Consider the following 19044-nt stretch of genomic DNA (forward strand, 5'->3'; position numbering starts at 1 on the left):
TATTGAATAAAATGGTGGACATTTATTAACCTTAATTACATAATCATCACAGGTATTTGAGTGAAGAATAACAATTAATTTTATTCCCTTAAAATTAGTACAATCATAGGCGTAGCAGAGGAAGGTTAGGGGATGTTTCAGAATTATTTTAATTATGCTTATTGCAGAATTAACATTATCCTTAAAACACCTTTTTCATAGGATTCCTCATACATCATAAACAATAAATGCAATACTATAGTAGTTACAAAGGTGCTCCATATCTGCACAGTTAACCAGAAATCGAGGGACTGCTCTGAAGCTTTATGACTGCCTACTTTTTCTTATTGTATTGTAAACATTCAAAGAAATTTAAAACAGTTTTTATATTAACATTAGATTAATAATGAAATACTTTAAAATTCAACTACCGATATAAGCAGAAACCATAAAGATTTAATTGCTTTAATTATAATCGACTGTCAAAATTGTTTATTATACATTCCTCCAGCGATAGCTACTGCCAGGCCCTTAGTATGAACATTAAAAGAATTAAGGACTACAATCACAGCTTCGGTTTCATCAAAGTACTAAGCAGGTGGGTTTATTGTTTTGTCCTATATGCTAAATACATATATCCCTAAAAAAACATCGGCGAATCATTATTAAGTAATTTAAAGTGATTAGTTATTGGACTGTAATCTAAACAATGAATATATAACAAAACTCACTGAGGTGAGTGTTACAAAAACAATATTACAGAGTATCCAATTTATGGCAACATTCTCGTTTACGTGCCAAGGCACATGCACATAAAAATGAAAAGGCATTAGATCATCGAATCCGAGGACGGGCAACGTAATTTACTCCGACATCATATATGGAGAGCCGCCAGCAGCGCGCGCACGAGCCCCGCGTCGCCGGCGCGCAGCACGGCCCGCGCGGCGCGCGCGCGCTCGGCGTCGGCCCGCACGGCGCGCGCCACGCGCTGCGCTCGCGCCGTGACGTCACGCGGCACGCCCGCCAGCCGCGCCGCGTTGAACCCGTACGACTTGGGGCACGCGCCCGCCGTCAGCTTGTACAGGAACGTTATCGTCTCCTCCGGGATGTCGTCCGGGCTGTCCGCCGGCGACTCCTCCGTTTCCACCATGCACGCCTGGCGGTCCAATAAATTAAAAAATAAATACTAATGTCAATGCATAAACCGTACGTCTTCGATTGACATCACCGACTGAGCGCCCGATTTCACATCATTTTTTTTAAGGTATAATGTGGGTAGTAATATAAGTAAGCGGGCGGGCAAACGGGCCACCTGACGGTAGGTGGTCACCACCATAAACGTGTATGTAATACTAACCATTCCTTACATTGCCAATGCGCCACCAACCGTGTGAACTAAGATGTTATGTACCTTGTGCCTGTAATTACACTGACTCACTCGCCTTTCAAACCAGGACATAACAGTACTAAGTATGGCTTTTTGGCGGTATAATACCTAATGAGTGGGCGTTCCTTAAACGGGCTTCCAGAAAGTCTAATTATCGATTCGATGGTAAAACCAACAAAAAAAAATTAAGAATACGAGCAAATGCTCTAGTAGTCGCTTGGGTATCAGCCCCTTATGATAAAGGGCGCTTCGTCAATCGAGCGGCCGTCGTCAAACGCAACATAAGAGCGAGTGTCGCGCACGGACCATGTGCCCCAGCTGCAGCGCGGGGTGGTGCGCGAGGTGCTGCACGAGCGCGTGGTAGTGCGTGGAGAACACGGTGCGGCAGCCGCGCGCCGCCAGCTCGGCGCACACCGCCGACGCGATGGCCGTCCCGTCGTACGTCGACGTCCCTCGACCTGCCCGGTTTAAAAGTTAAGTCAAGTGGCATGGGTTCCCTCGCTCCTCGAACTTTATATCTTAAAAGCCTTATTTTTAGTCCTGAATATCTTAAAAACAAGATATAACAGCAGTTTTAGATAGGAAAAACCAGCTGAGGGAAATGTCTCGAATGTCATAAAAGCAGAAAAACGATTACGTGGATGCCCAAATTATACCCATATATTTATTTTTCGTTAGATTCACTCGGGTCATGCTCACCTAACTCATCCAGCAGTACGAGGGAGTGTATCGTCGCGTGCTTCACTATGGCCGCCGTTTCGTTCATCTCCACCAGGAAAGTGGACTGCCCCGAGAGAATGTCGTCGGAGGCGCCCAAGCGGGTGAAGATCCGGTCTATTAGACTCATGCTGCATTCTTGAGCTGGCACGTAACAACCCTTGAAGAAAAATAATACTTTACTTCTATGCAGCATTTTTGATCCTGTGCGTCTATTGATCGGGACATTCGCTTAGTTTGGATTGAAAAAAATGCTAATGGATAAAAATCTACTTAATTGAGATGGAATTGAAAATAAAATGCAGTCGATATACACACGACTTAAATTTAATGATGGGATAATAAATCGCTATGTTATATTTATATATTGTCGTCATTTTATAGCAAATTCTAACTGTATATTAATCTCACCAGATGCGCCAGCACTGCCAGCAGACCCAGCTGCCGCATGAGCGTAGACTTGCCGCCCATGTTGGGCCCCGTCAGCAGCAGCAGTCTGGCCGTCTGCAGCAACGTGTCGTTGGGGATGAACTCGTGAGCGACGGGGATGCACGGGTGCCGACCCTCCTTTATATTGACGTAGGGCTATAAGGAAATAACAGTGTTACGCGTAAATCAAATAAAAATTGAAATTAATCTTTACTCTAGTAGGCTTCAAAGAAAACTTTTGAATCGTTTTTTACGTAGTACTCTCGCCGCAACCGCGCCTTGTTGAAGTAAAAAATGTATGTTTGAATTATGGGTGACATGCGACAGGAATGCCAAAAGCTTTTTATCGTTATAATAAGAAAACAAAAGGATTTTACAAAAAAATAATAATGGCAGCCCTAGATCATTTGTAAATATATTTAACTACCCAGTTTTTGTCTCAATAAGCGACACCATTATGAGTATAAATAAAAAAAATTAAGAGATTCGTATATTTCGTGATTTTTTAATAGGATTTTATTCATTAATATTTTTGAATCCTAGAAAATATTGTGTAGCTACATTATTTTATTTTAACTTTAAACTGGATTTACCCAAGAAAATCCCAAATCCAGTAAAAGATTACCAATTATGCTTTATATCAACTTTTAAGGCAATTAAAACCGTACGAAGCAGATAGTATATTATAATAATTGGAAAACTAAACCTCTTGATTTCGATCAAATGTAATTTCTGGTAAGCATATTTCCCCGTGCTGCTGTCTCGCAAACTCTGCGAATGCTAGCAAAATATCCAACATCGCTAAGCATTTGGTAGCCTGCTCCCATTGATTGTAACTCGACGAGAACTTCTCGAAGATTCGACGACTTAGATCTTTTAATATGTTTCTTTTCTGTTCCTCTGCAGCAATCATTCGCGAAAGGAATTCCTGTAAATGTTTGTTTAAACTGTTATTTGAAAATATAAACATTACCTACAAACGACCAGGAAAGACACAAATGGTTTTGGTTTTTGGATATTTTGTAGCAAATAATTAGCCTTTTTTAATTTATTTTGGGAAGGAAGACGAACAAATGGGCTAACTGGTGACAAAACCCACTGAAAGTGGTGTTGTAAGAAATAAATACCATTGTAGACGAACGTAAAGATTTTTTAAAAGAACTGGTGAAACAGAGTCAATAAAGATATCAAATTCCAATTTATTTGCATAAAGTATATTGAATAGTCCCATGGTTTACGGGCCACATAGCAATGTCGCTTAAGTTTTACGTATATGTGGAGGGGTTAATAGGAATGTTAGTTATTTAAAAGCAACGGGATTTGCTAATATTATATCTATTAAAAGAAAAACAAAATCGTAACCCTGCTTAAACCCACGATGAAAAATACAACGAAAGGATATTAGATTGGATACAAAACGCCCTTTTGCGAATCAAATCAAAATAGGAACGAAACTAATTTACGGCACTGAGCTAATAAGATTTGGTCAAAGTCGAATTCACGTCATGACGTACCTACGTCATTACACGTATTTACTACTTACCGAGGAGAGAAGGACCCCCGGAAAAGTCGAGGTGGCCCAGTGGTAAGAACGCGTGAATCTTAACCGATGAACGTGGGTTCAAACCCGGGCAAGCACCACTGAATTTTCATGTGCTTAATTTCTGTTTATAATTCATCTCGTGCTTTTCGGTGAAGAAAAACATCGTGAACATGCGTCTAAATTCACTGAAATTCTGCCACATGTGTATTCCACCAACCCGCATTGGAGCAGCTTGGTGGAATAAGCTCCGAACCTTCTCCTTAAAAATGGAAGAGAGGAGGCCTTAGCCCAGAACTGGGACATTTACAGGCTGTTACTGCTAATAAGAGCACGTAATGATGATAGACAGTTATATAAATAGAAAAGAACTTCACCTTTTTATAATTAATATTAAAAATTTAAAAAAAATAAATAAATAATTACCTTTGTCTCCGCAGTGGAAAATTTTTTGAACCCCTTTCTTGTACTTTCTAGGTGATACTCTGGTCCGGCTTTAGCTGCGGCCCCCTGTGGCACTTCTAACTGGTAACGTTTCTTGTCCACGCCTACATATGTTACCTGGAAACCAAATATATATTTGAAAATTTTTTTTTTCAACAAGGTATATTATATTATCTAACATATTAGAAACAAGACGACTAAAAGAAGCCTTTAAGCGGTTTTAAGATATTAATAATAAATATTAAATTTTATCAAAATCGGTTTAGCGGTTTAGATATATAAACGCAAAGCTACGTATCTACTATATTCTCGCAGTAAATGCAATCTGAGTAATGACCATCTCATGGAGCAAATTATGTAAAATGTATTTGACAAGGTTTTAAAGTCAAGTATTTATTTTGCAAGTAAAAAGACCGCGCTGATTAGTTCTTAAATGCGATTGTTCTGCTTATGTTTTAATAGGACACGGATCAAAATCCTATGCAAATATCTTGAATTCCATAGTTTGAAACTATTTCAGTAAACGCGATTGTGTTCTTTATTTATATCTCCGCACGAATCAATTTCCTACAAATACATTTTTTTAATATAATTACGATCCATGCCAATAAAAGTAATGAAGTATTTTATTATTTAAATTTCATACTCTATATTTTAAAAAAAATCAAGTTTTAGAATTGATGCTGTTAGTTAATAATATCATTTATTGTCACACACAAGCTACTAAATTCGTTCCTATACTAAAATTTTACGAAATTTTTCTTAATGGGATGTTTCTGAATCGACTCGTAGAAAATTCGACCCGCTGTAAGCGGATTCTTGAACATTCTAACACGACTTATGATAGAACATTTGACAGTTCCCGACAACAGCCCCTGTGGCCTAATGGATAAGGCATCGGCCTCCTAAGCCGGGGATTGTGGGTTCGAGTCCCACCAGGGGTAACACAAACTATATTTTGTTTTTTAATTCGACAAATAATATTCCAATTTCATTATTTTTTTGTTTTTGAAATATTAATGATTATATATTAGCTCCCATTATATACTACTCTTATTACTTACTCTGCATTTAAAATATTTTTCCTGTTGCGTCAAATATTGTTTAAGTTCGTCTTCTAATTCCTCAATAACTTGTAGTATATGGTCATATTCCTTATCAACACCCGCTCCGGGTAATATACGACCTTCTTTCTCTGCATCTTGCTGATTAAATGCTCCCTAGGGATAAAAACAAATACATTATAATATTTGTAAAAATATTTTAAAGATTAATAAATTAAATTCCATATCTACTAATGTTAATTTAAAAATAAAATACCTTAAAGAACTTTAATGTGTCTCGATAGTCGGGAAATTTGCCTTGCGGGCTGAATTGTGTAATATGCTTCAACAAAACAGGTTCCGTATCAGAGAATAATTCTGTCAATTTAAGAACAGCAGTAAAACCATTCAAGACTGATATAAAATCCAATACTTTTCTTTTTGAATAGATTTTTTCTTCATAGAATATAGCTCGAGAGTCTGGATGATCCTGTGATTTCTTTAGGTTACCCAAAGCATGAATTCTATAATATAAATTATTGACAATTAATTGTATTAAAATATAAATAATTTAAATTTTTCTAGTAATTAGCAATGTAAAATTTTTAATAATGATATAAAAATAAAGATTGTAGGTATCTGTAAATACGGTTTATATAATGCCAAATAAAAAGAAGACAAAAAATATATTTATCTATAAATAGCAAAAACTATTCGAGATAATTGTCTGTATATCCGCTTAGTTCTCCTGAACTACTCGCAGGAATTTGATACGGGTTTTATTGTTATTTAGAGTTTTTTTATAGAATGTTTATATGTAATGGTTTATACTGACTAAATTATAAGATTCACATAAAATGAATTACTACTGACTCATTGTTTTTAAAAATGTCTACAGAAAAGTCTTAAGCATTTATCTATCTTTCATAAAAAAGAGGTAAAAAACCAATACTCTTCAAGTTCAATTTCAGTCATAAATCATATTTATTTTCATAAGAGTTTAATAAAAAAAAATGACATAAATTTTATGTGTTAACTATGTGTAAAATGTTACTTATATAAATCTATTGAATCATTACTTTTTTATGTTATGGTAAAAATGATAACTTACTTTGCTAAGAGACGTTCCAAATCAGGCAGAGCGGTCAATATATTCTTTGCATCCTGGCACAGTTCCTGGTTTTCAAACAAAGCCTTAACTGCCTCCTGTCTCTCCTTGATCACTGTTAGGTTGCAGCTCGGAGAACAAACCCATTGATAAAGTAACCTGATAATACATTAGTGTAACATAATATTTTTAAATATGTAGATGCAACTTTGAAAACCTTAGTACTAACTTTACGCGAGATGAGTAATGAGCTTGACGAAAAATGATTAACACCCCACACTACACTGAAAACAAATTTCAGGACTTACAGAAATAAAGTTTTTTTTTTTAATCTTTACAAGCTTTTCAAACAATAATATAATAATAGCAATGTTTGTTAGTTTGTTTATGTCGAATCTTGCAAGCTATATAAAAACCACTTGCTCTTATAATGCTTAAATATTATGCTACGGAGTTGAAAGTTTGCATATTGGTTCAGTTCCTATGAATGCTTATGTGGTATGCATGGCCTGAGTATACACCTCGGAAAGGTTCCAGACGAAACTATGTAATGGTCAAAGGATCAAAATGTACAGATTGTCAGACTGCCATATGAGCCACCTGATATTAAGTGGTCACCACCGTCCATCCATTGACACTGACGCTATAAGAAATTATTCGTCCCTTACATCACCAATGCGCCATCAATCTTGGAAACTAAGTTGTTGTCCCTTGTTCTAAGTCACAACAATAATGAATATTGCTGTTTGGCTGTATACATATAGTCTTTCACTGAGCCACCAAGTACACAAGTCTTAGTAGCCAAAATGAAGATGTACTTCAAAATGGCATAGTAGCCAAAATTATAATTATAAATTACGAGAGGGTCATAGTGAAACATTGTGATGAAACCTACATGTCTACACTATTAATTAACAATATTATGACATTTACAAAACAAAGTATATTAAAATATATCTCCTTTAGATTGATAGTATTTTTTTTTTGTATCTTATACTTTCCTAAAATATATTTTCCGACGAACACTAACCTTTTCCCCATAGGAGTGCAACAAAAGTTTAATTTATCATACAAGCAGCCTTCATCTTGAACTATTCTCAAATTTCTCAATGTGATTGCATCCAATACCATCGTATTGCCTCCTGTCCATTCATTTTCGACCTTATCGTTGGGCAATATGGTGCTATTCAGAACGTCGGGAGGAGCGTATTCTTCAAACTGTGACATACCGAGGATCTGTATGTCGAGTAGACATTCAGTAAGATAAGCTACGCAGCCACCTAATGCTTTGACGGCCAAGTAACAGTGAGCAGCTGGTGTTAGGCCGAGGGCATCACCTAAAATTGTTTATTTATATATTTTATAACTAGTTTTAGAACTCGGTGTTGCTAGCGAGGTATAGCGGTGTCAGGTTTTAAAAAGTACCCTGTTTTTTCCCGTTTTCTTGGGGTTCAAGCTCGCTTCATACCAAATGTTATCAAAATCGGTATAGTGGTTTAGTGGAAGCTTAACTGACAAACATATGTATAGGGTTACTTTCGCTATTTGTATAAAAACTTAAGATAAAAATGTTTGTTGTTTAATTAAATTTTATTTTAATAATGTTCAAGTTCATTATGAAAAAAATAATCAAATAGCCTAGTTTTTTTCAGAAGCTACCATTTTTATATCAATATTGAACAGTAAAGCAGCCTACTGAATATTCATATCCTTAAGGTGTGATCCTTAAAATGAACTATTTAAATAAGTATGATCTATTTTATTAATATATTTGTTCTAGCAAAATAATATACTAGCATGCTATTTTTTTTTAGTTAACTATAACTAATTCATTGAATTACAGTTAAACTATATATATTTTTCATACATTATATTCAGGTTTTTACAATAATCTGACCTTTTTTAGTTGACTTTAACTTAGTCAAAAGAATGTCTCACCTTCATGTAAGAATGGCTTGATACCCTCTGGCCAGTCACCATCGACGTTGCTCCTGTAATACTTCTCAGCTAGTATTTTTAATGTTTTTTCTGGTGTCCATATAGCAGTGGGCTCACGTCTCGCAGCGTGACAATGCGTGGCTAACAGTCTAGTTGTACGCAAAGTAGTTGCTTTTCGATCGTAGATTACCTACAAAATATTTACACATTTTTTTTTAAACTATTTTATTTTCTTTTGTAATATTTATTAATTAAATTATTTTATATTTAATATTTTTGAACAGTATGTGTTATGTGTTTTTGTTGTTTTTTTTTTAATTTTCCCATATTTATTTTATCTATTCCCTGACCTCGCAGGTCGATTTTTTTTTATTTATAAGTATTTATTTAAAAAAAATTGAATTATAAGTTAATAATTGATTAAGTCTGATAAGCTATAAATAATTGACTGAAATTACTTCATATTTTTAGCAATTAACTTATAATTTACATTAAATAGAACATTTATTGATTATTTTGGCAGAATAATCAATTATTAAACGCCGTATTTAAATATATAATCGTAATTTATGTACAAGGAAAAAAAAACTACAACAGTTAAGTAACGACGTCCTTTAAAATGACTAAAATTAATACTTTTAGTATCAAGTCTTACCAAAGCTGGCGGATAATGCGCGAGTGTAGTTAGTAACCTTGATGAATGCTTATCGTCTGTAAATTGTCCCATGTGGAACAGCCCTATTGTAGTGTCTATAAAGCAGACTCCATACGCGCTGCAACCATTGTTCTCCTAAAACAACATATGATATGAAATACTAAACATACTGTGTGTGTCCCCGTCATCTGTACCACCACATCACCATTCCACCCAACACAGTACCTCCTCGGCTATGGCCAGCATGTACTCCGAGGCGGACTGCACGGGCGTGGCGTCCTGCAGGCCGAGCGCTCGCGCACCACGCACGCTCACTTGGCACACCTCACGTCTGACAACTTTGTCGCTTTTACTTGATAGACCGCTATCTAAAAATATATTTGCTATCTTAAGCCTCTTATACTAAAACTTAAAGATGTCATTATTAATCATAACACATACACCATTATAAGAAATTACTAAGATTGAAATTAATTGAAAAAATTAGCTTGCTATTCTTAACATTTCACATTTTTATTGAAAATTGAGACACTTATATTTTGAGTAATTTAAATTTTTCTTTAGATAATTTATTTAAACAAAACAATAGTATTACTTACTTTTACATCTCTCCTGCATCATATCAGGAGTTTCAGTTTGTTCGACACGTACTACTTTGTACCCTTTAGACACCAACGTAGAAGCCATGCGTGAGTATGCACTCTCAGGGAAACCTGAATGTGCGAATTCACCCTAAAATATAAATTCAGCATTCTTATAATAAGCCCCTTTAAAACCTTTACACACATACTAAGAATTTAAAAAATATTAGTAAGTAAGGCCCAGTGGCAAGAACGCGTGAATCTTAACCGATGAACGTGGGTTCAAACCCGGGCAAGCACCTCTGAATTTTCATGTGCTTAATTTCTGTTATAATTCATCTCGTGCTTTTCGGTGAAGGAAAACATCGTGAGGAAACCTGCATGTGTCTAATTTCATCGAAATTCTGCCACATGTGTATTCCACCAACCCGCATTGGAGCAGCGTGGTGGAATAAGCTCCAAGCCTTCTCCTCAAAAAGGGAGAGGAGGCCTTAGCCCAGCAGTGGGACATTTACAGGCTGTTACTGTACTGTACTGTACTGTAAGAAATCAAAAATATACCTTCATATAGGAAAAGCCAAGTTCATTCACACCTACAGCTGCATCCATATGATAAAGCTCATAGAATTTACCAACTTTGAAAAACAAAACACTATCAAAATGTTTTGATTTTATTTCCCACCACTGTTTATGAGCCTGTAAAGAAAGATATTTGTAACCTTAGTACAATACATACAAAATTCAGTATGAAATAACATTCAGTATGAAATAACTACTTATGTATTTTAACACTTATTATGCTAATATTTTTTAGTTCTATATTGTTCATAAAAAAATATGTTAGGTGTGTTTTGACTTAAACATTTAATTAGGTTTTTAATTACAGATATTTAACAAAATACTCATAGCTAAGTAGCAGAATCTAGTATTTTATTTTAATGTAAAAACAGATGCAAAAACTTTTGCCCTTAAATTTCATGATCTCATATGGTTAATTATAGAGAATACCATGCATTGAAAATTCTTTTAATTTATATAAATACAATACACACAGGCGTTTGTTTCTTAATAAATTCCATTGGTACGTAAACAGTACTTGGATCATAGTCTGGATGATCTGGCCTACGCTTCTGAGCATCTCGTATATTATCTGGTTTCAACCAATCCAGCTTACAATGAGTCCAGTTATCTTCATCTGCTATTAATGGACTATCTTGAGATTCTATTTTTGATTGTGAACTAAAAATAGAAATTGTAAGAAATTTATAACAGAAAACTCATATTAATTTAAATAAAATAAATATTTTGGCTTACGTATTTGGTATGATTCTTGTAGTTTTATCGTTTTTAGGGGATTCACTGGGTTCATATTTGAAACTTTCTTGTAATCTTATCTTCATAGACACTTCTTCTTTGCAGCTTTTAACTTTGTTATCTGCTGAATGTATTTTAAGTTTGAATATTTTGTGAAACATATATGAAATAAGCTTATTTTAATTAATATGTAATAATATATATAAGAAAAAAAACTATGTTTGTAATCAAATACATACTTCCAGTTAAATGTAATAAATATTTTAAAAAAACATTAGTATATAATCTTTACCTTTATTTTCAATATCTGAATCATCAGAATCTATAGGATTTAATCTAATCCTCTTCCGTTTTTTGTTGGTAATGGCTATTTCTTCATCACTATCTTCTTTGTTTGGTTCTGGGGATGGAGTTGGTATTCTCTCTCGTTTTTTATCTGTAAATATAGGTAAAATAAAACTCAGAAAATAGATCTAATTTGTAGTTATAGATTGGGATGTAATTTCATGCATTATCAAATGCATTTCCTTTACCGTAAAGCACGAAATGAATTATAATCACAAATTAAGCACATGAAAATTCAGTGGTGCTTGCCCCGGTTTGAACCCACAATCGGTTAAGATTCACGCGTTCTTACCACTGGGCCATCTCGGCTTTACGGTGAAGGAAAACATCGTGAGGAAACCTGCATGTGTCTAATTTCACTGAAATTCTGCCACATGTGTATTCCACCCGCATTGGAGCAGCATGGTGGAATAAGCTCCAAACCTTCTCCTCAAAATGAGGAGAGGAGGCCTTTAGCCCAGCAGTGGGTCATTCACAGGCTGTTTCGGGGATCAAATGCATATTCTCTTGAAAACTCATAACCTCTTTTGTACAAAGATTTTAAAAGTTTCTACATATTTAGGAATGATTTATTACATAAAATTTAGTGCGAAAGTACTAGTGGCATCAGAGACCATTAATACAGGCAAACACATTAGTTTTGGGTAATATTTAAAATTATTTAATTATAAATACTTACTTTCAAATTTAACACCATCTTTACAACTGAATGAAGAATTTAGTTTGTTATTACTGCCTTCATCGCTGTTCTGTTTAGGTTTTTTGGAACTCGGCGGTGTTTTAGCAAAGTAATTGAACAATGTATTCGAAGCTGCAGAACTATTGCGTTTAGACATATTTCGTCAGTTAAAGGTCATTAAAAAAACAGATTTTATTTTAAAAAACTACAATTTGTTATTGATTAATGATATTTTACAGTTTCCAATACTTCGCCGGTTTTTGGCGCAAAATCACAAATACGAAGATAACATGTTTTATCTGACGTATGTCAATGTCATGGTTAACGACGTTCATGGAATAATCATGCTTAAAACGTACAAATTGTTAATTTTTGTTTGTTAACAATGTACTTATTCCATTGCATTTGAATTTTAGTTGCAAAGCAGTGTTCTTAAAATGCTTTTTTCATCTTAAAGCAGAATATAAAGAAAGAAAGGTCTCTCAATCAGGAAATCAAACATTCCTTAATCTAGCATAACTATAACCAGACTGGGCAAGAGTAATCAGAATAATGATTACGATGTATCATGAGACAGATTAACTTTGAATGATTCTGAAGATGATTTACTCATTATACTTTTTTGATTACTTTGCAATCATTATTGATGGTTACATATTGTAATTGTTAATCTGATTACATTTTCTCAAGTCTGACTACAATCTATAGTAATAATAGTCTATGTTATAACTATAATGAAAGGTTAAAAAAGTGACACTTATATTCAGAACATTTTGAAATAATTTATCTCAAAGAATTTATGTGGCCTTATTGTAACTTTTTGTTTTATGACAGTACCTATTTTTATTTCTAATTGTATTAAAACTTTTATTTCCGAGTTTAGATTTTATTAGAAACAAAAATAACATGAAACGTTATAAGAGTTCAAAACACTTGTATTAAAAATATCCTTTATTTTTTTTTATTACATGACTAATTTGTGTTGATATAGTACAAAAGCTTATCACTACAATATAAAATTACAATTTTGGTGTATAATGGCAGTATACCACTAGCCTGGAATGTTAAAATTTATTTAGTCACTTATTAAAAACAAAAAATAAAATAAATTGAATTTAAAATGTTTCTGTCATCAAAGGTCTCATTTGTTGTGTCTTTTATATACACAATTTCCAAACTGGAGTAAATCGACAGGAGAAAAGACATTTTTATTGCTATCTTAATACATAAGAAAGAGACATCAATATTTTTAATCTATCAAATTACTTTAGTGAGTTACACAAGAACCAGCTCTATTATCAAAATAATACAAAATATAATTAATAATGTAATAATATTCTTTTAACTAATAATATAAAATGTGATCTTTGATGCATTTTTTATTTATTTTTTGTAAATTAAAAGATACTATACTAAATCTAGATAATGTTTATATTAATTATAAGTATTATTTATTTTAAAAGTAATAATATATGACATATATTTCTTTCCAATGAAAGAATATTACAAGAACATAAAGAGAGGAATTACTTTGTGCGAACTTAACAAATGACATTTCAAGATTATTAGATTGGATAGTTTTTAAGTACAACCATGTAATAAAAACTCACATGTAATATGAAAAAATGGAAAAATTAAATAACAGCCTGTGAATGTCCCACCCAATGAGAAGGTTTGGAGCTTATGCCACAATGTTGCCCCAATGCGAGTTGGTGAATAAACACGTGGCAGAATTTCAGCGAAATTGAACACATGCATGTTTCCTCACGATGTTTTCCTTCACCGCCGAGCACGACAGAAGTTGAGCACATGAAAATTCAGTGGTGCTTGTAGTGGTGTTTGGACCTGCCTACATCATTTAAAATTTACACGTCCTTACTCCTGGGCTCCCTCGGATCATATAATATGAGAAATAAAAAAATATGCAGTATAATATTTTCCGTCAATAAACAATAAGTTAAAATGTTTAAACTCAAAACTTAAATTTTATTTAAATTTAATAAAATAAATCCTAAAATCAATAATGCAATACAATTTTGCAAAAAAATAAATAATTAAAATCCATAATGTTATTATTTTTTGTAATGAAATCATTTTTACTGACTATTAAAGTCTATTTTAAAAATTACTATTGCACTGATATTATATCTTTTATCTGGATTTATAAAAATGCTAAATAACAAATACAACGGATATCTAAATTGTTAGATATATATAGCCTTAAATGATGATATTTCATACATTTTTTACAATCGGATATTACAAATTATTATAATTATTACAAATTATTAAAATTATAATAATTATTATGATATTAAAAAAAATAAAAAGACATTATTGCCTATTCACATTATTATCTGTGGCTCGGGAACAGATAAAGCAATCGATTTGTGAGGAAGGACCTGACCGCCGTTTATGTAAAGTTCATCCTTGACTATGACGTCTTCACCGAGGACTGTGGTGTTCTCCATCCTAACCCATCGGCCGACGACCGACTTCCAGCCGACGATGCAACCGTCGAGCCAAGCGTGCTGGCGGACGCATGCGCCGCGGAGAATAGTACTACGCTTTATACATGCACCTGAATAAAAAAAGCAATAAATACTTTTTAAGGATATTTGATTTCATTGAAACCAGCTAAATTAAAAAAAAAAAGAAAAAATATCAATCGACGTTAATGTTCTAATTATCACGAGTATGTTTCATTCGGACCTGAAAGTAAAAATGGATATGACATTACTTTTTAACGTTCATTACACAATAAAATAATTTTACGCTTTTACGGTTAAACCACTGTTCCTATTTTGATAAAATCCAAGTAATCTCATAGACTACTTTTTTATATCTAACACTAATGTCATTAAAATATCTAAATGTATGTACGTCAATGTTACACATATTCTTATTATTAACATTACTATTAGTATACTAATTAATTATTTACGTTAAAATCAAAATGATATCGATGCAAAAATATACTACAACATACTTATCTCAAATTATTTTATCAATGCTACAACAAGTTCACGATTTTATCAGACTATTTCATAGAAATGATATGATATAGTTAATCGTTGTTACAACTAAAACAAAAGTTAGCAAACGCCTAAAACTAGATTTTTTTTTTTCAGCCTTTTGCCGTCCACTGCTGGACGAAAGCCTCCCTCATAGAACGCCAACCATCCCGATCGCCGATAATAAGTACAATTTATTTATCATCTAGTTTTTCGCTTCAGGTTTAATTAAGCCCTGTATCAAATCCTTTATAATGTTATTCATTTGTAATAACTTAAACGATTAAAGATAAGTTTCTGTGAAGTATATCTTTAACGATTTAGGTAATCCATATTTCTCGTTTTCACTAAGCCATTTTATATCTTCAACTTCCACGACCATTTAAAGATAATCAATAAGTTGAGTTAGAAAAAAATTTCTGTACTTTTTTACTAAACTTTAATTAAGCATGTGTGATTTACCCACTACATATAAAATTAAGATTAAAATATTTAAAATGATCAGTTACTTTTCCACATTTTATATGAATACCCTCGCTCTTTAGCCGCGGCTTTACTTGCGTCTTCTTCAAAAATGGGGGATTGTCATACAAACTTTCGTCCCCTTTATCACTAAATTTACATTTTTAAAAATTTTAAATTTTATCTATTTAAAAGGAACCCAATATGCAAAATTTCATGGTGCTAGCCCCAGTAGTTTGGGCTGTACATTGATATCAGTTAGTCAGTTATTCTATTATTTATAATTACGAGACGACATAATTAGAATCGAAGTGAAAATTGTATTTATAATTTCTCAATATATAAATAAAACAACGATTAAAATAAATATGTCTAGAGTGAGAACTGAACCCACAACTATTAGTGACAAAAGATAACTTAAAATAAGTATTCAGGCCAGAATAAAACGGAGTAAAAGAAAGGAAAGAAGACCGGAGAATTAGGATCCGGCTGCCACTGAGATTCTTTGACAGAAAAAACCTAATAACTTTTTATTGGCCCTGCCTGGGTTTGAACCCAGTACTACGAGATATACGGCCTAATATCTAGCCACTAGACCAACGAGGTAGTCAGATATATCAATAATGAATCTTTAAGCAGTGTTGTGTTTAAGCAATGTTAATATTCTTACCATCCTCAATGACGACATTCGGTCCAATTGTAACATTCGGCCCTATCCGACAACCTTTCCCAATGGTTGCCGTTGGATCAATGATTACGTTGCCAACAACTGCATCGCCTTCATATAACATGCTTGAGTTCTTCTGGCGTAAGCTGGTCAAGTAAAGGCACATACCTAAAAGAAAATAGAAAAAAAATATGTATATTAGCAGTAATACAATTGCCATTGCCTCAGTATATAGACCATGTTTTTTTTTATAGAATAGGAAAGTGGACGAGTATATAGGCCAGCTGATGGTAAATGGTCACCAATGCTCATAGACATTGGCATTGTAAGAAATGTTAACCATTGCTTACAGCACCAATGCGCCACCAACCTTGGGAACTAAGATGTTATGTCGCTTGTTCCTGTAATTACACTGGCTCACTCACCCTTCAAACCGGAACACAACAATACCAAGTATTGCTGTTTTGCGGTAGAATATCTGATGAGTGGGTGGTACATACCCAGACGAGCTTTCACAAAGCACCACCACCAGTAAAAATGATAAATGTGACTCTTAAGTGAATAATGTGGGTTCAAATTCATGCATCATTGAATATTAATATGTTTTCAGTATTCATATTTAAAATTCATTATGTGCAATGAATAAAAATATTGGAAGTGTGTGGTGGAATATGCTCTAACTTCCTCCACAGTAAACATTTTTTCAGCATATATAATCATAAATTATAAATCTAGGTTCAATTGATAGATAACAAAACATACTGCTAACCTACTTACCAGTTAAGAAATCCTTTGGTTGTCCAACATCCATCCAAAATCCTTCTAATTCCATAGCATAAAGCTGTCCATCTTTCGCCATGAAAGGGAATACCTCTTTCTCTATAGATGTTGGACGTAACTCAATTCTATCCAGAACTGATGGATTGAGAATATACATTCCTGAAATAAATATTCAAATGCAATTATGTATGTGACAAAAACGATTTTATGAAATCAAAATAATTTTTAAATTAATACATTGCATTAATTCTGGTTATTGTAGTAAAATAATGTCTTGCTTACAATTTCTGTAATGACTATTAATATTTCCCTTAACATTTACTTAATCTAAATGTAAGTAACAGCCTGTGAATATCCCACTGCTGGTCTAAGACAAAATGTATTTATGAAATGAGCTTTAAAGCTTTAAAGATCTATTCTCATAAGGCAAGAATGTGTCTTAATACAAATTTATTGTTATATCTGTTCAGTTTACCTGCATTGATTTTATTAGAAATGAATTCCTGCGGTTTTTCAACAAAGCTTTCAATTACCCCACCATCATTGTACACAACTACACCATACTTTGAAGGCTCTTTTACTTTTGTTACGACTATAGTTCCCTCCTAAAAATGAAAATATATTTACAATACTACAGAAGATATTTTTGAAAAACTGGTATGTGTTTCTATCTGTGGAGGAGCAAGCAGCTACAATTGAATGTTAAATACGGAATATCAAGAACAGGGATGGAATTGATGTCTTGGCTGCCATAGATCTAGATCTATAGAAGATTACATAGAGGATGTGACTACTTGTAAAGCCTAAATAAAAAATCTACGAAAAAAGTTTCACAGTTTGACCTGCTTTAAATTTAGATTATTGACTTGATTTATAAAGTCCAAGACAAAATCAGTTTATAGATAAAATACATATTATAAAATATATGCTTATTACATAATTAACAAAGAAAAGATATACATACTATAATTCAGTTTTTTTTTTATATAGTTAAGAATCATTTAAATTATGAGATAGTAAATTATTCTTATGAGAATTTAATGAAAATCATTCTTAAATTCAAGTATTATAAACACCTTTCCATGGCTCCTATGAAATTTGGCCAGCTCTTTAAATGGAAAATCACATATCACATCAGAGTTTAATACAAAGAATGGCTCAGGACTGGCACTAAGCAGCTCTCGAGCAAGTGCAAGAGGTCCTGCTGTGCCAAGTGGTTCTGTTTCATGAGAAAAAGTAAGTGATACACCCAGTTTCGATACTTGTTCTGTAAGCTCTTTTTCCATATCCTCAGCTCTGTATGAAACAGCAAGAATGACCTGAAAATATGCTTGGAATATATATTCATCATTAATTTCCCTAGATACAGAAGGTAATTTACTTTTAGTTACGAAAAAATAGTCAAGGTCATAGTATAAAGCACCGATACGATATTATGATTTCTAACGAACGAATACAAATCATGTAAATAAAAATAAAAATTACTTGCGTCACTCCTGCATCTACCAATGCTTCAATTTGATGCATTAAAATTGGCTTATTGGCAAATTCAACTAGCGGCTTAGGTCTACTTAAAGTCAATGGTCTAAGACGGGTCCCATAGCCTCCAACGAGTATTAGTGCACGTATCTCACCCAATTTCTTATCAGAACTACACATTTTATTTTATTGTTGTAAATGCTTTGCTTAACTTGTTTAAAAATTAAAACACTGTTACAAATATAATAAAATATATTATTATTGACTATATCATCACTTCATACGTGGCGCGTCTTTATTAATTATTTTTAATACCGTATTAAATAAATACAAAATACAAAGCTTAACTTCACAGTTCGAGTTCACAGATAAAGAAACGTCAATTCGACAATAGTAAGTTTATCAATTCATGATTGACGTAAAGTTGAAAATTGAAGTGTATTTAATGATGAACAGATAATTAATTAAAATATAACAAAAGTA

At 33.2% G+C, this 19044-nt stretch overlaps 2 protein-coding genes and 1 non-coding gene across 3 annotated transcripts; 1 reads left to right on the forward strand and 2 right to left on the reverse strand.

Moving 5' to 3' along the window:
- Positions 1-35: 35 nt before the first annotated feature.
- Positions 36-12423, reverse strand: LOC126776563 (probable DNA mismatch repair protein Msh6). The gene is made up of 19 exons (XM_050499182.1): positions 12160-12423; positions 11428-11571; positions 11136-11259; positions 10874-11060; positions 10383-10517; positions 9840-9972; positions 9466-9608; positions 9241-9375; positions 8586-8775; positions 7678-7984; positions 6651-6806; positions 5817-6063; positions 5561-5716; positions 4479-4613; positions 3219-3440; positions 2495-2668; positions 2066-2243; positions 1673-1824; positions 36-1135 (listed from the first exon to the last, which is right to left on the reverse strand). Exons 1-19 carry the CDS (start codon positions 12314-12316, stop codon positions 854-856), a joined length of 3357 nt encoding a protein of 1118 aa, XP_050355139.1. The 5' UTR covers positions 12317-12423; the 3' UTR covers positions 36-853.
- Trnar-ccu (transfer RNA arginine (anticodon CCU)) lies at positions 5368-5440 on the forward strand. The gene has a single exon. It is a non-coding gene; the product is annotated as a tRNA-Arg (tRNA).
- A 662-nt stretch (positions 12424-13085) lies between the features above and the next one.
- LOC126776583 (mannose-1-phosphate guanyltransferase beta) lies at positions 13086-18922 on the reverse strand. The gene is made up of 6 exons (XM_050499225.1): positions 18568-18922; positions 18159-18401; positions 17558-17687; positions 17080-17241; positions 16306-16470; positions 13086-14740 (listed from the first exon to the last, which is right to left on the reverse strand). The coding sequence occupies exons 1-6, from the start codon at positions 18739-18741 to the stop codon at positions 14505-14507; spliced, it is 1110 nt and encodes a 369-aa protein (XP_050355182.1). The 5' UTR covers positions 18742-18922; the 3' UTR covers positions 13086-14504.
- Positions 18923-19044: the final 122 nt, after the last annotated feature.

This window comes from Nymphalis io, chromosome 20, assembly GCF_905147045.1.
Source record: "Nymphalis io chromosome 20, ilAglIoxx1.1, whole genome shotgun sequence".
In the NCBI taxonomy this organism is placed as follows: Eukaryota; Metazoa; Arthropoda; class Insecta; order Lepidoptera; family Nymphalidae; genus Nymphalis; species Nymphalis io.